The sequence below is a fragment of the Ambystoma mexicanum genome, chromosome 5p (genome assembly GCF_040938575.1).
Source record: "Ambystoma mexicanum isolate Mex_15411 chromosome 5p, UKY_AmexF1_1, whole genome shotgun sequence".
In the NCBI taxonomy this organism is placed as follows: domain Eukaryota; kingdom Metazoa; phylum Chordata; class Amphibia; order Caudata; family Ambystomatidae; genus Ambystoma; species Ambystoma mexicanum.
The window spans coordinates 1,332,570,502-1,332,592,902 of record NC_090930.1 but is presented as its reverse complement, the minus strand read 5'-3'; the positions used below and the strand labels follow the sequence as shown (position 1 = coordinate 1,332,592,902).

At 43.9% G+C, this 22,401-nt stretch overlaps 1 protein-coding gene across 1 annotated transcript in view; it reads right to left on the bottom strand.

Annotated features, from left to right (window-relative positions):
* Nucleotides 1-22,401, bottom strand: part of ADCY2 (adenylate cyclase 2) — a 3,241,403-nt gene that overhangs the window by 126,722 nt on the left and 3,092,280 nt on the right. Inside the window, exons 21-23 of the mRNA XM_069613724.1 lie at nt 17,550-17,696; nt 11,894-12,001; nt 97-211 (exon numbers count right to left, since the gene is read on the bottom strand). Coding sequence (XP_069469825.1) covers nt 97-211; nt 11,894-12,001; nt 17,550-17,696 — 370 coding nt within the window. The remainder of the gene's footprint in view (nt 1-96; nt 212-11,893; nt 12,002-17,549; nt 17,697-22,401) is intronic.

The following is a 22,401-nucleotide window of genomic DNA, read 5'->3' as shown; positions in this document are numbered from 1 at the left end:
ATGGGAGATTTCTGCAACTTTCACGCAAGCAATGAGCACACGCTCTTCCCTTGGGATCGTCACACATTTACCTCAGTAATTCGTTTCGATACGTACCCACACGCAACATGAAGTCATTGAACGAGTGCTTGTTGATCACATCCAGCTTGGCAACCAGCGCAAAAGCAAACTCCAGCATAGTTCCTATGTGCATATACTGTCTGTCAGGCTCCTTAAATACAAAACACATGCAAAGAAAGACAGTATTACACGTGCACAGTGTACTTCCAAGTTAGCATAAAGAAAGGCGCATACTGTTTTAACCAATATATATTTCCAAAAAGTCGTTGAATACATGACTATGCTGTCCCAGGCACAGCCCAATGGAAGCTCTTGCAAAAGCATGGCAAACTTTGGCATTCAGATGTCAATATAGTAGGTTGCCATGGCACAGATCAGAAAATCTGGCTGTCAAAGGAGAGTCCTACAAAAGGTAGAAATGGCATGTATGGGCAGGAGGCAAACATGACGTCAAGTCATATACCGAAGACGGAAGTGACTTGAGTATATCATGTAGAAGTGATGTCAAGTATGGACAGCAGGTAGAAATAATGACACGTATATAAAAGGTACCTGCCCAACTCACCGCAGCCATTTCGTTGATTTTTGTGATCAGTGCTTTCACCGCTTCTTTAAATTACATTTTTTTAAGGAAGTAGGGCAGGGTCAAGATATATTTTTAATTGCATCTTAGGGTAGTTGGGGTTGAGGCGGCATTGAAGTGGGATAAGTTAGGCTTGTCCCCATAAAAACATGCTGCACAAAATGAAAATGCTGTTAAACCGGACAGAATTCATGTGAGGTTTGCTCAGGGCTGCCTCTACTTCCGGGGACAGATAGAAATATAAACCAAAGGCATACGGAAACGTTTGGATTTTAGAATCATTTCTTATCCTAGAATACTATTTAATGTACTAGAATGCAGATGCAGGGTACGTGAAGTCTTGTGTATCTACGTTGCCAATCACGGTCAAGATGGCGTCACAAAAATGAGGTTAGCAATGGTTTCACAACAAATGTGTGTTCCGTTTGTTTGTAGGGCAGGAAACAAGTCAACAGAATTCTGAATGCCCTAAATCTGATAAACCTACAGTAAAGCCAAAAAACAACACCACCAATTGTTCTCACTATTAATCATTTTTTTACAAAAGCATCACATTAGTTGAAACCAGTTTTCCTCAACAATGCTGCAGAAATGAAACGCATTTGATGTGTACTGCCTGTGACTTTTGTTTGCCCGTTTTAAAGAAAGTATTTCTTTTTTTATTTCAAGTAGGTGTATGCAAGTTCATTCGTGGTAGCATGTCCCATGGTAAAAATTAAACTGCAAGGTTAATTACCGGTGATTACTATCTGCGCGCAAATCTACTGCTATTAATCCAGGAATTAATTGGCTGTAGCCGGTCTGAATTTTAATTCCAGAAAACTATATGACGAGATCAAAACTATTATAAAATGGGGTTGCTTCCGCTTGTTGGTGTCTTTCTTACCAATCTCCTGCTGTGTATCCGAAAGGTTCTAACTATTCTTAATTATTTTGTGGTTATTATTTTTCATCCCGTCATTTAATTGTAAACGAAATGCACAATATTACAGGTAAAAAATGCAAACTTCATTTTAAAACAGCAGTACCTGCACATTCTGATGGAGAGAGAGAGAAAAGAAATCCAATGATTGGCATCACTGTGAAGACTCTAGAGCCGGGGAAGAAGGCCAGATCACCAGGCATACCGCTACTTTCAGAGTTGCATTGAATATCTTGGGTTAGTCCCTGAGCAACCAATGAGGCCGGTCAATACAATGCCCAGTACGCCAAAAGGGCGGTATGCAGTAATAAAATGCTGTGGTTTGACCCGGTAAAGGTGTACCCCATTATACCATTTAAAAGGGAGCGGGGGTTGCAGGGGTGGGTGCATGCTCCCCTTAAATGGTATAATGGGTCTGGGGGTTGCAGGGGTGTCCTCTGCATCCATTACATGGATTGCGGTGGCAAAACCACAGCCTTTTTGCTGCAATCCTTTGTGTAAACTGCCATTTTTGCTGCGATTTTAACACATGGACCCAAACGGGCCAGCACAGAGCAAATATCGGTGCTCCAGGGAAGCCAGTGCAGATCGTGGAGAGTAGGGGTAATATCCTTGGAATGACGAACATGGTTGAACATTCATGCAGCAACAGTCTCCCCCAATGGTGGACTGGGAACCTAAACAAGGCTCTCCAAATACTGTACAAAGTGGCCCCATATTACACTGTGTGAGCAAGCCCAACTCGTTTCCAATAATAACGTTTGGAAATAAGATAGATAACCACACAAAAGAGGCCCATGATTCACAGGCCCCCTGGGAAATCTCAAGAGTTCCTGTAAGCCAGTCCACCACTCTCTGTTTTATCCCAGAAAGGCCAATGTTTAAAAAAAAATCTGTTGTATGCTATAGTCAATTCATCAGTCAATTGCAAGTTTATTTCGGAAAACTTGCTTCATAAAACCTTACGCATCAAATACAAATACAATATAATAAAAGACATGGCGATATGAGCACATAGTAAAAATGGATTACAGTAAATTAAAAACACCCAAAGAATGATGCAGCTATTATTCAACTGTCAAATTAGGAAAATTCAGTCAACAAAAACTATTTCTGATTTTAATAGCTGGTCGTAAAAATAGACAGCAAAGACCCAGCAATCAATGGTCTATCATACTTCAACAGATAATAAAAAACAGGTAAACATTGTTTAAAATTCATAGGTTTAAGAACTGGTATTGAAAAGCGCCTGCGTCGTTCCCTGTATAGTGGACAAAAGAAACACAGATGCAGCAAATCTTCTTTCCCAGCTGTGCTAGATGGGCAGTTACATTTACTCTTATTAATCCATGAGGCTGTCACACCTCTTAGAAAGAGTAAATTGAATCGCATGTGTGTGATCAAAAATCTATTATGTTTGTACTTGGGCCATAACAAGTAACCAGGAATTTGAGCAGGCATAAGAAGTATATGTCTTCTGTTAGAAAAGTTACCTAATTCTTTTTCCACCCTGCCGATAGTACTTCTTATCATATTTTCTTTAATACTTGTTTTCCTTGTGTATTAATGGCAGAGGGATCCCTGGAGTACCTATCTGCGTTAATGTTACTTAGGGAGGTTTTAATATACATTAACTAAGGTATTTTCACACAATCATGCTTAGAGCTTAAAATATTATTCAGTATATATTTAGTAAGATCATCTTTCTCATTGGACCAAACTCTCAGCTATAGAAGGATAGGTTCTAACTGTAAAACATCAACTGGAAAAGGCATGATTAACTCCGTATGTACAGGGTAGTTAGTTGCCGACTGAGGAAGGCTTCGATCTTTTTCAAGAGGGTATTTTCCAAGGTGCCCAATACAACATTATCACAAATCCCGAGATTCCAGTGCCAGATCTAGCCACTGCTTGATTTTTAATTTGTATTAATTTGCAGTAGAATCTCAATTGGGTGGGCTTTATAACTTTTTTTGAAGTGGGTAATGCCACATAGAGATTGCGCTAGGCTCCTCATTTTATCTAATTTTTTACATTTATTTGTCATTTTCATCATACAAAATGCAATCACATCAAGTCTTGGGCTTACTACACTGTAATCAGTGCACAGCAGCAGTGTATCAGTACAACTCGTCAAAGGCAGAAACTTGCGCCGCAATACAGAACCGAATTACAGCGTGTCCCTGCTTCGCCCTTTTAAATTACACACTTCTTCCCAAAAACTGACCCCATCTAGTCCCCATGACTAAACCAGCCCACCTTTCCCCGCAAACCTTCACCAAAGATGCCCAATATTCCAATGTGGATGTAAATCCGAGCTTGTTTCAAGCGTGTCACAAACCTCATGCCACACTGTGTACCATTCTCCTCCATCCCCCTGTAAGATCCTCAGTGAGGCAATATCTCTCATAGCCTGCACCCACTTACTCATTGCCCTATGGCAATCACTAAACCTGGGTCCTGCCTTCGACCTTCCAGGCCATGGCGGTAGACCCTTATTTTTTTTATTGAAATTTTATTGGTTTTGAAACACAAGGGGAATACATACGAGTACAGTCAAGTTGTATTTACATAAGTACATCGGTATGTTGTTGGGATTAAACAAGAGTAATGCTGTTAACGGAATTAACGTCCCTTTCCCTTTTATGTTAAAGTGTTTCTAGTACTTTCTCCCCTTTCTCCCCCCGACAGTCTGGCAAATGTATCCATTCTGTTGACAAGAACTTAGTCTGTGCTTAGCGCAAGCTGGGATGTTGATCTTAGTTGATTTACATGTGTTCGTTCGGGGTGACAGGTTTGGTCGCATCTGGACTGCTGGATGGGGACTGGGTCTCATTATTGTGTGTTATTTACAGCGATTCGGGGTCTTCTGATGTTGTTTGTCTTTGGCTTGGGATATGTATGTTGGTGAAGTCACATCAGGTTTCTTCGTGATAGGCTGCCTTTACATGGAGGGCCGCCGTGATTTTCTCCATCGTGTATATGTTTGTTGCAATGGTGGTCCATTCCTTTTTGACTGGGAGGCTTGGAAATTTCCATTTGATGACTAGGCTGGCCCTCGCTGCCAGTAAGAGTGGCGATGCCAGTCCCTTTATCCTGGTTAGTTCATCTTCTTCCTCTTCCAGACCAAATAAAGTCAGAGGGGAAATGGTTCCCTCTGATTGCCGTCTATTTCTTTCATCCATCCAAGCACTTTGTTCCAGTATATACAGACTTTGGGACAGTCCCACCACATGTGCCAGTACTTAGCCTCCATTCCACATTGTCTCCAACATTTTGAGCTGTTGGTGTGATACATTTTTGATAGTCTGTGAGGGTCGTACTGCCATCTGTGGAGTAATTTTATAGCATGCATTTTCTATTGCGCGGCGACGGATATTCGGGACGGTGTTTCGCAAATTGTGGCCCATGCCTGTTGGTCAAATTCTCTGTTGAAATCTTTTTCCCATTTCTATTTGAGGCAGTGGTTCAGCTTTTGGTCTTTATTGATCAGGGCACTGTACATATGCGCAATCAGGCCTTTGTTTGTGGAGGTTGTATCGAGGATTTTCTCGAAGGGTGTGAGTTCTCTCCGTATCTTGGTTTTCCATTCCCGTTTGGATAGGCCTCCCGTCAAGCGGAGGTAGAGAAAAATCAGGATTGGGTGCAGTTGGAGGGCATCTTCCAGATCTGCGATTGGTATGAATTTGTCGTCTCTCCATAGTTGTCCAACCCTTTCAAGTCCTGCGTAAAACCAGGTTTGGTATCTAGAGTGCTCCGGGATTTCTTCTCTGATCCCTGGGTCCCAGAGGTGGCTCAAGGGGGATGGCCATATAGTCACTCCCACCATCCCTTTTCCCTCCTTCCATATGTTCCATATAGCCCCCAGTACTGGATGGTTGCGTAGTTTTCATGTGAGTTGTGGTCTGGGGACCCATAGCCACTCCGAAAGCGTTGCAGGGGTCAGGTTCTCGTTGTCCAACTGGATACATTGCAAATCCTTCCTGTCTCTGAGGTGGGGGATGAGGACTCTCAACTGTGCTGCCTGATAGTATCGTTCAATATCGGAAAGGCCTGCCCCACCTTGGTCTTTGGGTAGTATGAGAGTTTCGTAAGGTATTCTGGGTTTCTTTCCTTCCCACAGAAATCCAGTTATTGCCATTTTCACCTGTTTGAAGAAGTCTTCTGGCACTGTCACAGGGAGTACTTGGAAGGGGTATAGGAAGCGTGGGAGACTAACCATCTTGATGGCGTTTAGGCGTCCCATCTAGGAGATCGTGAGGGGTTGCCATTTTGCGAGGTCCGCTTTGAAGGCGGCGAGGAGTTGGGGGAAGTTGGCCTTGTATATGTCGGCAATGTCTCTTGTCAGATTGACACACAGGTATCGGAGTGTGGGACCTCCGATGGTGAGACCGAGTTGTTCGAATTCCGCTCTTTGGCTCATGTGGGTTCTTGTAAAGGGAAGAGGATGGATTTAGTTCTATTAATTTTGAAGCCTGACAGTGCGCCGTATTGCTCAATGAGTTGAATCGCTTTGGGGATTGATGTCATCGGGTTTTGCACATGAAGTAGAATATCGTCTGCGTACAGGGCCAACTTATATTCTCTACCGTTCACATGGAGCCCTTCAACGCCTTTGTTTGTTCTAAGCATTTGCGCCAATGGTTCCAATGATAGCGCAAATACTATTGCTGAGAGGGGGCATCCTAGTCTTGTTCCTCTGTTCAAGGAAAAGCAGCGAGAATACTGGGAGTTTACTGCAACCGAAGCTCGGGGCGATGTGTATACAGCCTTGATCCCGCGGCGGAGAGTAGGGCCGAGGCCTATTTTCATCAGTGTTGCTTCCAGGAAGCGCCATTCTACCCTACAAACGCTTTTTCTGCATCAATTGAGAATAGTGCAGGTGTGTTTGGCATTTTCTTGGCTTTCTGTATGAGGTGGAGGGTCTTGCGGGTAGAGTCTGCAACCTGTCTTCCGAGTATGAATCCCACCTGATCATTGTGGATTATGGCGGCCATTTGCGTCTCCAACCGTGCAGTGAGGACCCTCATGTATATTTTGGCATCCGTATTTAAGAGGGAAATAGGCTGTAAGAAGCGCATTGTTTGGGGTCTTTTCCTTCTTTAGGGATGACCATAATCAGTGCCCTCGGAGAAGGATGCGGGTGCGGAGCCAGTTTGGAGGATATGATTGAAGAGCTCGACCATAAATGGGAGGAGGGTGTTGCTGAAGGTTTTGTAGAACTCTGCTGTATAGCCATCATTTCCGGGGGCTTTCCCTGTTGGGAGTCTTTTGATTGCATCTGCTATTTCTTCGCCTGTGATGGGGGCATCGAGGGCTTGTGCCATATCTCGGGATAGGCTGGGGATAGTTATAGTGTTCATGTATTCTGCAATTGCTCTCTCGTCTGTTGGGGTATCCGAAGTGTACAATTTCTCTTAGAAGTTAGCAAAGGCTTCGGGGATGTCAGAGGGGCGGTCCGTGTGGAGTTCTGTTTTGTCTTGTATAATTGACACCCATCTCTCTTTACGTTGTCCTCTGAGCATGGCTACGAGCAGCGCGTCGGCTTTGTCCCCTTTCTCGTATTGTTTCTGTTTTAAGTATTGGAGTTTGCGCACGATTTTGGTCTGTTTTCAGTTGTCGCAGTTCCTCTCTTTTGCTGGCGGCCTCCTCTATTTTCCGGCTTCTATCAATGCCGACGGATTGGGCGCTGAGGTCTAGTTGGGTTATTTCGTTCCTGAGCTTATTTTCTAGGAGCTGGCGCTCTCTTTTTCATGCTGCTCCTTCTTGGATTAGTATTCCTCTCCATGTGGCTTTACCTGCCTCCCATACTGTGTTTATCGAGACTTTGCCTGTGTTATTCTGCTCGAAGTATTGGTCGATCTTCTCAAGGTGTTCATGAAATACCGGGTCGGTAGCCCTTTTTTTAAGTATAATCCGCAATGCTAGCGCACTCGAAATAGCCCTACCCCACCTGCCTTTCTGACAAGGTCCCAGTATGCAGTGCTGCACTGTGAGCGGGATCCGAACTTCACAACAATGTCAAATATCTCTTCATAGACCTCTTCCCAAAACCCCTTCATTCAGTCACATCCCTTCAAATGTGAATTTATGTCCCTCCCACCACATGGCACCTCCAGCAAGATGCATCCACCCGAGCTGCTATTTTGGCCACCCTTACCCGAGTGACATAGGCCCGCCGTACAAACTTATACTGTATCCATTGGAAGCTCACATTCATAGAGATTCGTTTCACGTGCATGACAGCACTGCCCTATTCGCAATCCGTGAGTTGTAACCCCTATACTCCTTTACCACTTAACCTGTAAGCTCACTGCTTTACCATCCATTTCTGCCCTGTCGATTGCATACATTTCAGAAACATTCCTCCTGCCCTCAGCCAACCGCATCAACATCACATTCAGCCTGTGGGTACAGGGTCTATCTGGGAATGTCTCTCATATTGCTCTCATCCCCGCCATTAGAGTTGCAAATTCCAGAAAATTAGCCGAACCGTCGGGTAAAACAGCCTTAAAGTTGATTCAGGTGATGGCCTTGTCCTCCCTGTAAATATCACCAACTAAACCTCCTTGTCTGAACTATCCAACAGTGCTCCGCCCTTGCACGGAAATGCATAGCCCAATCTACTGCAGGTCAGGTGGACTTCTGCCATGAAGGGAGATCTCTGCCATGGTACCATGGTGGCCTTCCACAATGTCTCGCCCCAACCATCTGCAGGCCCACATCTCCTTAATATTGTTATTCCCTTTAAATAGTCATAAGATTGTACCATAGGTAGTTTTTTACCTAGTGCCCACAAAGCAATATTTTTGTGAGTGCTGCAAACCCTCGAAGAGTAACAAATTAGTGTGGCTGATTTCTCTGCATTTAGGCCCTGATTCATGGAATTATTTGCATGTAAAACAGGGATTTGCGTGCCATTCTGCCAGCAAATCCCCATTCACCAAACAGGGATTTGTGTGCCATTCTGCCTGCAAATCTCCATTCATCAAACAGGGATTTGCGTGCCATTCTGCCAGCAAATGCCCATTCATCAAACAGGGATTTGCGGGCAGAACGGCACGCAAATACCCGTTTTACACTCTAATAATTCCATGAATCAGGGCCTTTGCGTTAGATCAAGCTTTTGCATGAAATCTATGTAAGCATTAATTAAATAATGCAAGGCCTTCGTGCAAGTAGAACAGTACCGTCCGCATATGCGAGGACTGCTATAGACTTTTGGCCCAAGTGAGGCGCATCAGACGTGCATGTGGTTAGAACATCCGATACACCATTAATATACAGCGAGAAGAGTAAAGGCGCTTTTAACAGGGAACCAAAAGGTACAATGTCCTGTACTCGCCGAACAGACACAGGCTTCATTGTCCTGATGCAATTTAGCCAGTAGCACGATAATTAAATCCATTGGGCAATTCTTGCACCGCAGCAACTGCCATCGCTTGGATCTATGTACACGGCCAACGGCGGTGCTGAGGTCCATGAGTGCAAAGTAGATCTTTTCATTTTTCAAATATCAAGAATTTGAAACAATAAGGTACACATTCAAAATCTGGTACAAAAGTTTCGCTTCCTTCCTACGAAACCAAATTGTCTTTTGCTTAAAATAGTTTTTTTGTTACACCACTCTTGGCGGCGAGCCAAACTAGCCTGCCAAAGATTTTAAATTGGGCATCAAGCAGGGATACATATGGGCCCATATGCAGAGGGTGACTCTCTCGTGCCTCTTAATGTTTGCCTGGTTCTTCCCACCCATATGCAGTGATCTGCAGACTCGCATGCCCCCCTTGCAATCGTTGATAATTCCAGACTCGTCTTCTCCATCCTCTTGCCCTTACGTGCACTTAAGCTTTTCTACTAGGCATGCTACTCTTTTCGTTGTGACTACCAGTTTTACACGTCTTTCCAAAGGACACTGCTGCCTCTATGCTTAGGGCTGCACTATGCAACACTGCTGCAATATATTGAATGAATACATTAATTTCCAATCTCATCAGTGAACACAAATCTATGTACATAGTGCATTACAACCAGTGCAGTGACATCACAAATAAACACCTGATCGAAGGTCTTGATAGCCCAAATATTTAAATGGCATCTTCATGCAATGCAATTTATTTTCAATTTTGGTAAACAAAATCAGAATGGTCAAATTCAGGTGTTCCCTAAACAGCAGGTATTGCATTTAGGTATAAATAGTATGCTTTAGTCATAAACTCTAATGTAGAATGTGTGCTGCTTCCGGTTCTGGACTCCTGGGAATGGCGGCCTCCATGTTAGCTCCGCCGTAGCGGCCAATTTATCCTGCAATGGTAGCCCTCTGGTGACTCTCCCTTGGCTGAAGTGAGTGGAAAGGGAGTGGGAATGCCTCAGGATCCGTCCGGTGGCGGCAGATCCTAATATCTCACCCCGGCTGGCACAAAATGGAGCAGCCTTGTTGGGGCGGCCGGGGTGGCATGCTGTGTGTGCCCTGAGCGGTCGGGCTTCTTGGCCCAGTGAACATCGAGGCACGGATTAAGTGGAAAGGGGGTCAGAGTGCCTCAGGATCCATCCAGTGGCAACAGATCCTAAAATCTCACCCTGGCTGGCACGAATTGGAGTGGCTTCGTTGGGGCAGGCTAGGCGGAGGACCGTGTGTGCCCTGGGCTGGTCGGGCTTCATGGCACAGTGAACATCGAGGCACAGAGCTGTCGAGTGCGGTCTGTCTATGGACGTGGTGACCCAGACCATGCCCCCGTCCCGAGCCAGATGCTCCTGGAACCCTAAAGGGGGATGTGGTTGGCGGTCACAGGCCTGGACTTCTCATGGCCCACTGGGACCGCTGCACAGTGGGGAGACCTGGAAGACCGATGGCTCCCTGGGTGGCCCTGTTCGGTTGGTGGCAGGTTTGCGGCAGACAGCCCGCTGAGGTTGTAGCTTGGTGGACTCCACCGATGGTGTGAGCTGGGTCCCGGTTGTGAGCTGGTAGAGGGCAGTGATGCTGGTGGCATGATATGCAGTGATTTAAACGAAAAGAAACTAATGAATAACATTAATATCTAATTTGAAGATGGAAATGGATTGCACAGTATCAGATCCTACTGCTACTGTACCATTTTTATAATGCATAGAAGCCTAGGGCACACTATTCCCCGGTGTGTTATTAGCTTGCAAAAGTGCACTTGCACCAGTGCAACACTTCTGTAATCTGTTCACCTGCTCAACAGTCCTTGCTCAATGTATTATGGTCGACACTGCTCATACATTGCATTTCTGCCAACATGTTGATATATTTACTCTGTGACTAAGTTAGAGTTCTAACTGAAAGGAGAAAGGGACCAGACCATGGGCCGGGAAGATAGCTCGGGAGTGACGTGCTTGTCTTTTGGAAGCAAGACAACAATGGGCAGCCTTGGCTTGATACTCCGGACCGCGCTTAGAGGCTGGACTGTGGCATGAAGTGCAATAAAAAAAAAAACATCTTTTGTGGAAGTGGGAGGGGCCAGACCTTTCTCCTTGACTGCAGAACAGGGTGGAACCAAGCTACCAAAGATGCATAGTGGAAAAGTACATGTGTAATGTTATATTATAAGTCACTTGCCAAGCAGTTTGGGATGCTGGGTAGGCAAAGACGGGAAGGGGCTGTGACTTCATATAGTACATGACTGGCTCTATCATGAGTTGGGCTGTATCCCGGCGCTAATTGCATCAGTTCAATTGCATCAGATCAGCAACTCTGTCCGGTGCAATTTGCATCAGATCAAGAGTTGTGGGGGTTAGGGGGGCAGCTGGCTGGGAAGTCCCCATTCCCATTTAGTCCATTGGACCAATGGAGTTGGGGGGGCTATTGCCGCCGGCAGTAATAGCGCCACTGGTACTAGTGAGGAAAATCACCTTAAAGCTGGCGCATTCACCTCCAACTGTAGGTGTATGCCCTGGAACACAGGATTGGGCGGAGCAGTAAATGCAGCAGTAATGGCGTTACCGCCGCATTTTCCCACTCAGCCGAACTCGTGATGACCCTCTGTGAAATATAATCGCTCCATTTCATTTTGAAAGTTCTGATTTGATGAAGGCTCCCAAGTGTGCCAGCACATTGCTCCGGCGTTGCAGCTTCTTCTTTTGGATGTAATTATCAGACCCAGGATAGCGGAGTTAAGCATAAACCAGTTTTAAGGACCAATCATATTATTATCTGAAATGTCCTTTCCGTTTTTATTAGCCTCTTCAGACATGGTTCTCAAGAGGTCGGTCCCTCATGTTAAACAAGACTCTTTTAAACGGTGTTTCGCCCTCGTTTTAACTTGTAATTGTCATGCAATCTGTAAAATATATGGTGAACAGTATACCTGGCTATATTCCTGGTTCGGTGTTGCACTCAGTCCAGTGGCCGCCATGTACGTGCTCCCAATCGTCTTGATCTTTTCAACTCCACTAAATTTTGGCTTTGACAACAACTGTGGGGTGACACAAGATAGTTCGTTAGTTTAGCAAGACTTGGAAGGTCAAAAGAACATTGCATTAAACCTCTGGGCCTGATTCACAGAAGCTTTCTATAATGGCGCAGTCCCATTGGAAAACGCTCTGTGAGTCAGGCCCTGTGTTTCATGACTGCGGGGCCTCATGTGCGTCTAACCAAAGGACACCCCTGGCAACCTTTGCACCGATTGGCTCTAAAAGGACACATCTGTATAACAGTTTTGTTTTATTTCTCCACGTTTTTAGTGGCATTCTTTGAAACAGCTGCCAAACCAATATGGTTTAGCACATGGCTGGTGTGGCAGTCATTTAGCAAAAATAGAACAACCAACATGCGCATTAAGCCTTATTAGACCACTGGAGGGATCATTATCACAGCATAAATATCCACCCAAGTTATGGCCTGAGGTGAAGCCGAGGGCCAAAGGTATGGGAAGGACAGAAGCAGATAACTCTCTTTGTTTTTGGGATTGCGAGCAGTGTGATGTTGTGGTTAGTTCTGCCGAAATCCTTGAGACAGAGGATGAGGCTGCTTCCAAAAGTAGTCATTGAAAACGGCTTTTTAGCCTGTGGACGCTCGCTGCTCAGTGAACTGATGCTGTGCATGGCAACGAGGATGGATTGTTCTTATAGGTGGAAAAAGAGCCATTGATTTTTCCTCCCATCATCCCTGTAATGCTACCGGGGTTACAAGGGTGCTCACCTCCTTCCAGCATGGGACCATTGGGTCCTGTGGGGTTGAAAGGTCTGATGGAGTCCAGCAGTATCTTAAAGCCGCTAAGAGATGCTGCTGAGTTCAGCCAAAGCTCTTCATTACTTAGTTCAGGGTGAAGGATACACAGGGGTCGATGAAATGTGAGCAGGTAATATTGATTTTTTGCCTAACCCCCTCCCATCTTGACACTTCCAAGGCTGTTGCTGCACTATAGAAGGGGCTCTGCTCGCAGTTTAGGCATGCCAAGGGTATTTAGGGGTTAATGCAGTAAACAGCATTCTAGAGGTATTTCCATTGAGAAGTGTAGATTAAGTTTTCCAATGAATGGGAGTCTCTATTATTTGCAGAAACTGTGCTCAATTTTCATTAGCGTACAGAGGAGACCCCCACATTGGAAAATGACATGGGTCCCAACTATATGAAAACTGTAGGGGAGGCATGCTAACCCTTCAAATGCTGGGGGTCGGGTGATTTCACAGACTGTGAGGGGCAGGGGCTACCTTACTTGTGTGGGAGCATTCTCTGCCATACCATGTTGGAGGGAACTAGTGTTAAGCTAGGTGCAAAGCACAGCCGGCCACTAACACTGCCTCTAAACATGATAGGATTGAAGGACACAATTACATTTCTTTTGGTGCTTACTGACAGGGTAATGCTGTGGTTGGGATGTGGTGTGTGGTTTGCTTTGCCAGCTGCTAGCTCATTGTGCATGTCCAGCAGCATTGAGGCATAATCCCATTCAAGCCGGAGTATCACTAAGGTAGGAGCTTTCTTTTCATCTTAAACTAATCAATGCCAGCGAGGAAATGGAACAAACCCATGTCAACTGCCTCACACAAATCAACAAACGGATGAGCAACAACAGCCTTAAACTCAACCCGAACAAACTGAAATCATGATCACGCCCAACACCTCTATACAATTGCATACGCCTTGGCCTACTGAAATGCAGACCAGAACGGAAGCCTCCAAAGTAGTTACACATCGCTGAATTGTGATAGAAAATGACCTAATACTGGACCCGCATGTCAACACAGCAGTAATGCTTCTGCTGGCTAGATATTATCAAGTGAATAATACTCTTTCTCGGCTTTCCGCACAGAACAATTGGCATAATCTTTCTCCTCATGTGAAGAATACACCAACAGTATCTACCCTGACTACATCACAAAAAAACTGCATGGGATCAAGAACACAGCAGCAAGACTCCTCCAAAGACACAGCAAGAGAGAACACATCACAAAAGCAGCGAGATATCTACACTGGCTACTAGCCAAGGAAAATATCTACTTCGAAACCTTTTGCATTGTTTACAGAGCAATTCACTACCAAGAAGAAGAATTCCTGCTAGAAGAAATCTCCATCTACACACCAAAAGAACACTGACAGATGTCTTGAACCCAGACATTATTAAAAAATGAAATATGGTGGATCAGCCTAGTTACTTTATAAATCACACAACAAACAAAACACACATTGGCAAAGGAAATAATTTTGTTAGCAGTTGTTTATCGCATTTTACGTTAATATGTACTAATGGAATAAATGGCTGTACCCCGCATTCCAAGTAATCACTTTAAAAAAATGAAACATCTTAGTATGTTTGTGTTTGCAGACACAACATTTGCCATAGACATAACAAAAGGACTTCCGTACACTGCAGTGAATGTGTCATTTTATAATGTCGATTACAAATGTTACCTGTCTGCAAACACCATCCTGCAGACATTTCTGGAACATTTATAGTAATTAATTGGTATGCAGAGCCGAGATATTTAGTGTATTCATGACTGCAAATGTAAAATGCAATACACTGTAAACACCATACTTATTTGCTTAGCCAATGGATTCCCTTGAATGGTCTGTAAAACCATAATGGGCAATGGACCTCAAGTTTATTACATTTCATATGAGAGTTATATTTGGCACTTTACACATTAGCTTGTTGCACTCCTCAGCTAGTAGCGGCTAACTGGATGATGTCTAATACCCAGGTGCCAGATTTAGCTCCTGCTCATCCAAGCTTTATTTAGGATCCATTGACATTATACATCCAGGCACCAATAAGTGTTCATGAAGCCTAGCATTGTCTGATATACCTCCTTAAACAGTATGTTCATCCTTTTTTCCTGGAGCAGGCTTACTATAGTACAAGTCTATTACCTACTCCTCCGTTTCTGAATCACTGGATGATAAGAGAATATCACCCACTCCTCATGGGTAGACTGGGACATACAATGGGCACAGGCACCAAAAGAAAGTGCCCCCACAAACGAAAATGGCCGTGTATTAGATTTCGCCCCACCATGTTTTTTTTTATCATGTAAGGAGGCATTTTTGGACCAGTATGTTGCACTAAAAGGCACTTTTGGTCAATGACATTTTTCGAAACAAGCACTCGCAAAGTGCAGTAACTCCTCACACTGCCCCACTTTGGCCCATAAAAATGACCCAACTAGTGAGTTAACAAGGGGCTACAGAATATGTCTGAGCATAACGATTATTAACTACAAAACTGTACTGGGTAGACAGTGAACACAGCCCAACATATGTGTCTCTTGGAACCCTTAAAACACGTGTTTGTTTTTTTTTAAAAGGGGGAATGTCTACACGATTTATTGCATAGATCTCCTTCTTCTCAAAGTTGCTCCCTCAGAGCACATATTCTGAAACAATACTTGTGAATGTGTATGGGTCAGAAGAAAGGATAGCTACCACTGGGGAAGGTTGATTTGAAAGTTAGGAAACCTCCAGGAGTGCCTTTCTCTGTTGTGTCCTTATAAAACAAAGTAACCCAAAAATACTGTTGGCACTTGGACGTCATTATTACGTGTCTCAAATCCAATCAGAATGTTGGAATGTAGTCAATAACTACAGGGAAACCGCAGAAAGTGTTTGTCTGCATTCAGGAAACAATTATAAAATAAAAGGGTACCTGCAGTACTACCCGGTCCTCCGGGTAAGTTAAAGTCAGAAACACAAAAATGGACAAGGAGGGTGAGAATGGAAAGACACTTGTAAATGTTTACATGAAGCAATTTCAATTTATTTCAAATACAAAAGAATCAATTTATGATATTAAATCAACATCAATTTCAACATATACATTTTTACTAATAAAAAATACAACACACCTCCTATTCAATTCACTCCATTGCACACACACACTCAATCAATCATTCATACTCGATTCATATTTCTCCAAATTGACAATAGGTTTCAGCATTTGTAGCCTAGTCACAAATAATGTTTACGACATGTTTATACACACCTTTCTTGAAATGTTGTGTCAATCTGTTATACAACAGATGACACTTGGTTGACACGTGTTTCAGTTGGTTATTAGGGCTGCAAACTTTGGCCCTTTCTTATTCCAACCTTCTTCAGGACGGAAGCTGAGTACACGTTGTGTCTCACGTCGGGGTACATGGAGTAGGAGACATCATCTCCAACTTGTATCTTGGAGGTAGTCCAAAAAATGGTGGTCCGAACCCTAAAAGATCAGGGGATTGGATCACTTCCCAGCCGAGCTGTAGTGCAAATCTGAAGCACTCAGGTTTCTAATGCTGCAGCTGTGTTGCTTGAATGGACCCAGAGCAGATCCCCAGGTCATACCTCTTGTCATTGTGGTATCATGTCGTCACACGTTTCCTCTTGTTAGAGATCTGTGCGGCATCACCTCTCACTGTGTACCGTTCGTCTCAAGGGCGTCTAGCATTCTGCCCTGCTACACCATATTGCCGGCATCGGCAAATTAGGATTTGGGCTACCATTTTTTGGACTACCTCCAATGTACAAGTTGGAGATGGTGTCTCCTACTCTACGTACCCCAAAGTGAGACACAACGTGTACTCAGCTACCGTCCTGAAGAAGGTTGGCATAAGAAAGGGCGAAAGTTTGCAGCCCAAATAACCAACTGAAACACGTGTCAACCAAGTATCATCTGTTGTATAACAGTTTGACACACCATTTCAAGAAAGGGGTGTATAAACATGTTGCAAACAATATTTGTGACTAGGCTACATATGCTGAAACCTTTTGTGAATTTGGAGAAATATGAATCGAGTATGAATGATTGAGTGCGTGTGTGCGATGGAGTGAAAGAATAGGAGGTGTATTTTGTTTTTTGTATTAGTAAAAATAAATATGTTGACATTGATTTTGATTTAATATCATACATTGATTATTTTGTATTTGAAATAAATTGAAATTGCTTCATGTAAACATTTACGAGTGTCTTGCCATTCTCACCCTCCTGGTCAATTTTGGTGTTCCTGCATTAAGGAAACAGCATGCAAATACCCAGCAAGAGTTATTTCAACAGGAACATCCCACTCTGCAAGTATCTTTTGTCACTGCACCTTGATTTTGGCAGATAACATCCAATGTAACTTTCACTTTCGTATAGAGAAGCCAATTACATTTACATTACACCCAATTCATGCTCATATTAACACACTTCTAGTTTATCGAAGATTACCGTTAAAATGCTTACTTCTTAAATATAACCTTGTAATTTAAATGCCATACAAAAAAACGTTTAAACTAATACCACATATTATACATTTTTGTTCCCTCAATATTCATCTCTAGCCGTTTTTAATTCATCACCACAACTACAAATTGTAGATAGCTATTACCGCTATTGCTAATACCCTCATAGACTTGGGTTAAGGACCTTTCCCCAACTTATGGCCCTCGTAGTGGCCTCGGGCTACAACTTGGGGGCAGGTCATTATGCCATGATAATGACCCCTCGAGGTCTATGAGGATATATTAAGCTAGAAGAGTACCAGTGTTTTGTCACTTACATCATCAAAGTCGGCAATTATTTCGTTCAGAAGTCGGAGGCATTCCAGGCCTTCTTTGTTGACATCAGACTCAGTGTAAAATTCTTTGAAATCAGGGATGGAGGCGAACATGACACAGACACAGTCGTATGACTGATGATACAGGTCCTGCACAACATGAAGAGAAAATGAAGATGAGAAACAAACAACCCTCAGTTATTATACTTCATATGGTGTTAAAGCCTATGTGAGCCCGGTGTGTTTGAAAGGATGCAGAGAAGTTACATTGTCTAAGGAACCTTTAGCTGCAGGGAGAGCTATGCTGGTTTACGCAATGTATTGAAGCATGTGTTTGAAAGTGATGGATACATGTGCAATCGTGGAAAGCTCGCACCAGACCGTTATTTCAGAGTGTACAAAATCAGCGATCCACATTGTTGGCCGAAATAAGGCCCTGCTCAGACTAGTGTTCACACTCACTCTTTGTAATACCAAAGAACATCTATGTTGTGAAAAAAACATCAATTGTAAGCTGCAATTGTCCATGTCAAACTAAAACACTGTCCACCACCTCAGAATGCACCTTTTGTTTAGCTGTAAGTGGGTACACACACTTTTCCACTTCCCATTCTCCCTTCTCAATTCACTCAGCATCTATCCCCACCCTCGTTTTACCCACATGCTCATTTCTACCTGCACTCTACACTGTTGATCCGTACCGTGGGTTATGCATTGTGGAATAAGCGCCATCTTGTCATCAGACAATGCACAACTCTTCCAGCTTTCACATTTAGAATTAAGCAATATAAGCTGTCTTTTGATGTCTCTTGATGCTCTATTAGACTGTAAGGGGAGTGGTGCTTTGCTGTCTGCATCCTGATGCCACATGTTTTTAGGATCTGTATGGTTTGTTATTTGTGTATGGTTTGTTCGGCTCTAAATGTCAACAGCGCCTTAATACTGTGTATGAAGTGATAAATTGCGCCCTACAAATACATTTTACTTCTACTACTACTCCGGCAGGCGCCTTCCCTAGAGCGATATATGTGTGGTATGATAATAAATCACACACAGAAAATGAACAAACAAAATGCTCCATCCTGTAGTTATTTATCAAGGGACTTCACCAAATTGCAGCACCTTACAAATGCATTCACAGTCAATTGCACTATCTGCATAAGTCCATGGTGTGCCCAGACACTACTAGACTTCCCACTACCCTATGTCAGTATAGCTTACCCTGTGTGCAGTCACACATAAGATCTAGTGATCTCCCATTACCCAAAAATGAATTGCTTTGAGCAGTGGTTAACCCCATATGGGTGACGAAATCCAGTCGGAAGAGCAATGTCTGTTCTGTTTGATGCAAGGTAACTCTCATAGATGGCCTCAAGAACACTGCAACGCCATGGTTTCTATTTTCTTGATTGTAAAAATGGGCTTTAAGGGCCGTCCCTCTCTTTCTCTCTAACCTTGGGTTGGGTAGTTCTGCCTTAGCACAGACTGGTATTAAAAACCGGTAACACCTTCTATCTAAAGGCTATTTGCCTTGTCAAGAGGGCCTAAAAGCAAATTCATTCTGTATCTAGACTCCCTCAGGGAACAATCTAGGGGTTCCCATGCAAGGATCTCCCAATGGTGGTATGATTCCAAGGATTGTGCCTTACAGACACTCATGTCCCCCTCAATCCTATCCTTCCGACTCTGTCGTTCCTCTCCCTATATCACTCTTTTGCTTTGCCTTCCTCTTCCTACTCTCCTCTCTCCCCGGTTCTTCTTCCTCTAACCCTCTGATGTTCCTCTTGCTGAGGTCTACCTTCACCTACTGATCTTACTCTCTACTAATCCTGCCCTCTCCTTTTTCAATCATTTTCTCTTTCACAAACCTTCTCATTCACTCCTTACTCTCCTGCCACCCCACTCATACACATACTCATACATCTCTTAAGACACCTTCCTCTCACCTTGAACATTGCCTGTATAATCATCCTCAGCTCTTCTGTGCCATCCTTCCTTGCCTGGTGTCTTGATCTGCCTCTGCATCACTTGACCCCCCCCCAAACATCCCACAGATTCATGCTTCCTATGTCTCCTTTTATTATCTCCCTTCCCCCCACTGCCTATTCTTCCCTGCTGGTCCCCCAGGCCAATCTTTCCTTGTTCTCCCCTCCTGGGATTTCTAGAAGCAGAAAAATACATAAAGCAGTGGTCTATCCCCCAACAATTTCCCATGTCTGCTGGGGTTTCGCAATGTCGGCCCATTGTGGTGGGCAGTGTAGTTCAACTCCCAGTTTGTGTGAGGGTCTCATAGGCTCATTAGCCTGTTCGTTTGGTTGGAGAGCTATTCCTTGGCTTAGTGACCAGCGAGCATGTCTTTAAGTCATTAGTAGCATTTGATGTATGTGTTGGCTACCATGGCACCCTGTGGCTCTATGTCACGTAGTGGCTTCCTTTCCAGATATTGCAGGTTTGGGTTTGTGGGTACCTGGTCACACGGAAGGTTCGTATCGGCTTGTCTTTCGACTTTCTCCTGACAGACATGCTTAGATATGTAGTTTCCTGGAGAAATAAACTGGGCAGCATTGTGCAAGAAACCTATGGGGTGTTTGATAGGGTACTCTCTACATGCAGGTTGGAACCATAAGAAGGGTCAACGATTGGGGCCCTCTCAAATGCGGCCTGTCCCTTGTGGGGTCGGACTGGCTCTGACTTCCACGCTGGTAGGCCTCGCATCCCAGGCTGAGCGAGGTGCCCACTGTCTCTTGACATTAATCCATTGTGAATGCCTTCTGCAAGCATGCACTGAAGGAGGCATCAAAACTTCGTTGAACTATGAAGTGCAAATAATGCTTGTTAAGCCGGATCTGCCATGTTTACCACAGACCTTTTGCATTTCGCAGTGCACATGATAGAAATTACATGGAGGGGACCAAAGTGCACATAAGATACCAATCTGGCAGTCCCATCCATGCAATTTACACTTTTAGGAAAACTACAACCTTCATTAAATTGATACATGCATATATTGTTGCAGTCTGCCCTGGTCACTACAGCTAAGCTCCCCTCGTTGAACAAACATGCATGGGGACTGGCACCAAGCCCTAAGGAGCCCACAAAGCTGATGCTGTTAACTCGGGCCTCCTAACTCTCACAGTCAAAACGTCAGATGGTTCAAGATGTGGGACGAGCATTGTTCACTCAGAGGACAGGGGACAACCCGTTTCCATCAGCAGGAGGTGTTGTTTCTTCACTGTGGGTGATGATCAGGAAACCATTGCTATTCCGGTGATGGAGAAAGAGGAAGCAGCATCTTAAGCATAAGCAAATGAGGGGCTGGTACATCCACGGCCCCTGCCATTGGTACCAGGCATGAGAGGTCGTTCTACGTTTGTTTCTCCACAACAATTACATTCAATCATGTGCACTTTGTGCACTTTTGATCACCATGATTTCGACCAATCTTTTTTTTTTTATTGGGGTTGCGTCATCCATAACCACCCTCTAGCCCACAACCCCGCCCTTTTGCCTTCAAAGCATTTATGCCCTACCCGCCCACACACATTAACATAAACATAAACATGTGTATGTAGTTGGTTGAATCCGAGCAAACGTGCATGAAAAAGTGCACACAAATGAGTTACTGTAAAAAAAATAAAAACGTATTACGTGTTGTTGCTTCCTCTTATGTCAACACTTTTTACTCATTTTATTTCTACAATTGAATCCTGCTTTGTGGGTCCTTTGCCCCCCTCAATGAGGAGTTTTTACTTTTCTCAGCCTGATTCCCATAAAGCGGTGCAGCCTGTTTTCATCATGTTCAACGGTAATTGCTGCATTCTTAGAAATGTGAACCTGCCTTGCACTCAATGTATTTGGCTCCCGAATTCCATCCGAAGCTTACTTTATTTTCTCACGCCTTAACGCTGAGGCCACCTGAAGAGCAGCAAGGGAGCTATGAATCCTACCTTCTCCTCTTCTCTTTCAACTCCAATTTGATGCCCTAACATTGAGGCCCTCGACATTTAGTTTGAAGTTCTGGGGGTTTGTCAATGTATCTTTTGCTCATGCAATGGGCTGGGGCGGCACTGATTGCCCATTCGAATTTCCATCAACACCGCGGTCCTTGCTTAGGCATCCCACTGGACAATGGTCGAAGGACTAGTCCAGCAGGATAGTGTGGCCATATTTTGGGCCAATGTGGGCAAGTTTGCTAACTTGGTGCACTGTGAAGTTGGTATTGTTACCCAATTTTACTGTCCCAATGCACTTTAAAATGCACCATTTGCCCCATAACATTTTTTGTTTTAACATTCAGTCCTAGGTACAATGTAATACATTTACTTCAAAATTCACAAATTAAGGTTTGCAAATGTGGACCACTTTTTTGTTGCCAGACTTATTATTTGTCCCAGTGCAAACTTGCAGCTGCTCTCTCTACATTTTAGTAATGAAAAAGATCAGGCAGAACATACGGATTGCAATAACCTTTGAGCACAGAAATGCAAGTGTGCTGTGGGACTAAAGAAGGGACATGAATGACTATTTAAGGATTTGAAATGTAAGGATCAGATTCAAGTAGCAAAAACATAGGTTCTGTATGAAGGAAATGATAGCTTTAGCATGGTGGGCATGTAATATTTATCTAATTAATTATACTTGTGCACCCTGATGCCTGCAGGCTTCAGCACCTTATAAATAAATGCATTCCTATACAGGGGTCAATTAAGAACTGCTGTCATGACTTTTCGTAGTAAGAGGCACCTATGTTGGCTTTCAGAGACCATATGGATTGCTGTGTACAACCACACCTTTCTGCCAAGAAAGCAGATGGGTGGGTAATAGGTTATACTGACAGGGAAACTTCCAGAAGGTA